The 2,084-nt window shown below is 39.2% G+C and overlaps 1 protein-coding gene across 1 annotated transcript; it reads right to left on the minus strand.

Annotated features, from left to right (window-relative positions):
• Positions 1 to 311: 311 nt before the first annotated feature.
• Positions 312 to 716, minus strand: LOC110892550. Its single transcript, XM_022139706.1, has one exon. The coding sequence runs from the start codon at positions 714 to 716 to the stop codon at positions 312 to 314; it is 405 nt and encodes a 134-aa protein (XP_021995398.1).
• Positions 717 to 2,084: the final 1,368 nt, after the last annotated feature.

Here is a 2,084-nt window from a genome sequence, read left to right on the forward strand (position 1 = left end):
CGTTGTTCTTGACGAGACGAGCTTTATGAGTGTTGGTCAGTTGTTGCGGTTAGGGCTGTACCGGCAACTTGAGCGGAAACTTTAGCCTGATTGATTTTCCTTGTTTCGGCCATGCATAGACGGGACCTAGCATCATAGAAATCTGGTAAAGGTTTAGTTTGTTGAATGATCATAGCGATACCTTCATATTGCTCGGTGAGACCCATTAGAAGTTGTAGGACAAGCTGCTCGTCTGTGATTGGAGAGCCCACATTCTGGAGTTGGTCGAAAATAACCTTCATCGCCTGACAATAAGCCGACATGTTAGGGAACTAATCTAGCCTTGTACTAGCGAACTTGTTGTTGAGATCAATGGTTCGGGTTGCTTTATTGTCTTGAAACAGGTTGGCGAGAGCAGTCCATGCATCAAAGGCAGTGGTGTTCGGCTTCAAAATAGTGTGTAGAAGATCTTGGGATATAGTCGCGTATATCCACTGCAGAACTATCGAATCCAGACGTTCCCATGATTCCGTAGGCTTTTCTTTTTCCTTATCTTTATCAGAAGAAGTAGCAGGAGTGGTTCGGGGCTGAAGATGGTCGTACACTTGAAACGCCTTACATTGAATCTTGAAGAGTTCCGACCACGAAGTGTAGTGACCGGTTTCAATGTCTAAGGTGATCGGGATGAGTTGTCGGATATTAGACACGGTGACTGCGGGGTGAAGAGGAGACGCCATGAGACAAGAAAAGGAGATGTTAATGTGTAGAGGGCAGCGGATCTCGTTGACGGCCGGCTGTGTGAAGAAAACAATTGCTGGTTATAGCGACAGGCTGATCTCGTTGCTGACAGAAAGAGAAAGCAGTCGCTAGGTATTAGCGATAGAAAGATATCGTCGCTGACAGGAAGAAATCTCGTCGCTGGGAAAGAAAACAGTCGCTGGTTATTAGCGACAGACAGATAGCGACGCTGACAGGAAGAAATCTCGTCGCTGAAAGGAGAAAATCTGGTCGCTGGGAATTTGTGACAGGAATAATGTTGCAGACTTGGAGAGGAAGGTAGGGTTTTGGCTAGAGGATCGTAGGTTTAGGATGATACCATGATAGATTATAAACTCCTTGCCTCTTTCATTGATAATAATTGAATATATATAGGTACAATAAGATCCCTATTTTAGGGGAGAGATTATTATAAAATTATACAAGATACTATCTCTATTTTTATGTATATCCTATATCTATTAGATACTAATACTGGTTCGATACCCACTAGTAATGGAATTTCATCACTCACAACATCCAATCAAGTTCGGCCACATTATCGAGCTTCATTCCATCACTAATGATGGATTTAGTGAAAATGGCCATCACTGGTGATAGTTTTTTTTTTTTTTTTTAAGTATAAATTAACAATAAAAAATTAAGATTAATTCATGCATGCAACACAGAATCTGTACCCTCTGTTCTTTACTTCTTTAGTGATCAGAGTTTAATTTAAGAAATTTGCAGAAATTATACTATTGCAAGTTTGGATGTTAAAAATTCAATTAGTTTAGAACCTTTTTCAACGGTTAACCCTATAAATTACATGATCAATTTCATGCATGTAATCCAGAATCTGTAATCCTCTGTTCTTCAACAGTCTGAGTTTAATTTAAAAAAAAAAAAATTGCGGAAATTGATCTTGAAAAAGTTCCAATCTTTCAAAAAATGGCAGAATTTAGAAATTGATCTTTTAAACAAATTGCACCCTAAAAATTACACAACAATCTTTCACGCGTGAAGACCACCACGCTTAACTTTTTCCACGCGTGACACACGGCACTGGCAGTGGCGTATCACGGTGTTCGACACGTTTTGGATTGCTCATAACGGGGCGCCCCGTCCGCCCTTACAAACTGATAGTTTCTATATTTGTACTAGACATATTACATAGGGTTATTTGTGTCACTAAAACAATATTCTTATGATTTATGCAGGGCCGGTTAGCTTTTATGAAAGCATAAAACGAATAGAGGATTTTATTGTTATCGAATAGAAATGGTTGATTGCTTCCTGCATTTGTAGCATATTATAATATAATATTGAGTTTTAATTGAATAAAACAT

This window comes from Helianthus annuus, chromosome 12 (assembly GCF_002127325.2).
Source record: "Helianthus annuus cultivar XRQ/B chromosome 12, HanXRQr2.0-SUNRISE, whole genome shotgun sequence".
Taxonomy (NCBI): Eukaryota; Viridiplantae; Streptophyta; class Magnoliopsida; order Asterales; family Asteraceae; genus Helianthus; species Helianthus annuus.

Coding starts and splice junctions, on each gene's coding strand:
- LOC110892550 (XM_022139706.1), bottom strand. CDS start 716: ATGGCGTCTCCTCTTCACCCCGCAGTCACCGTGTCTAATATCCGACAA.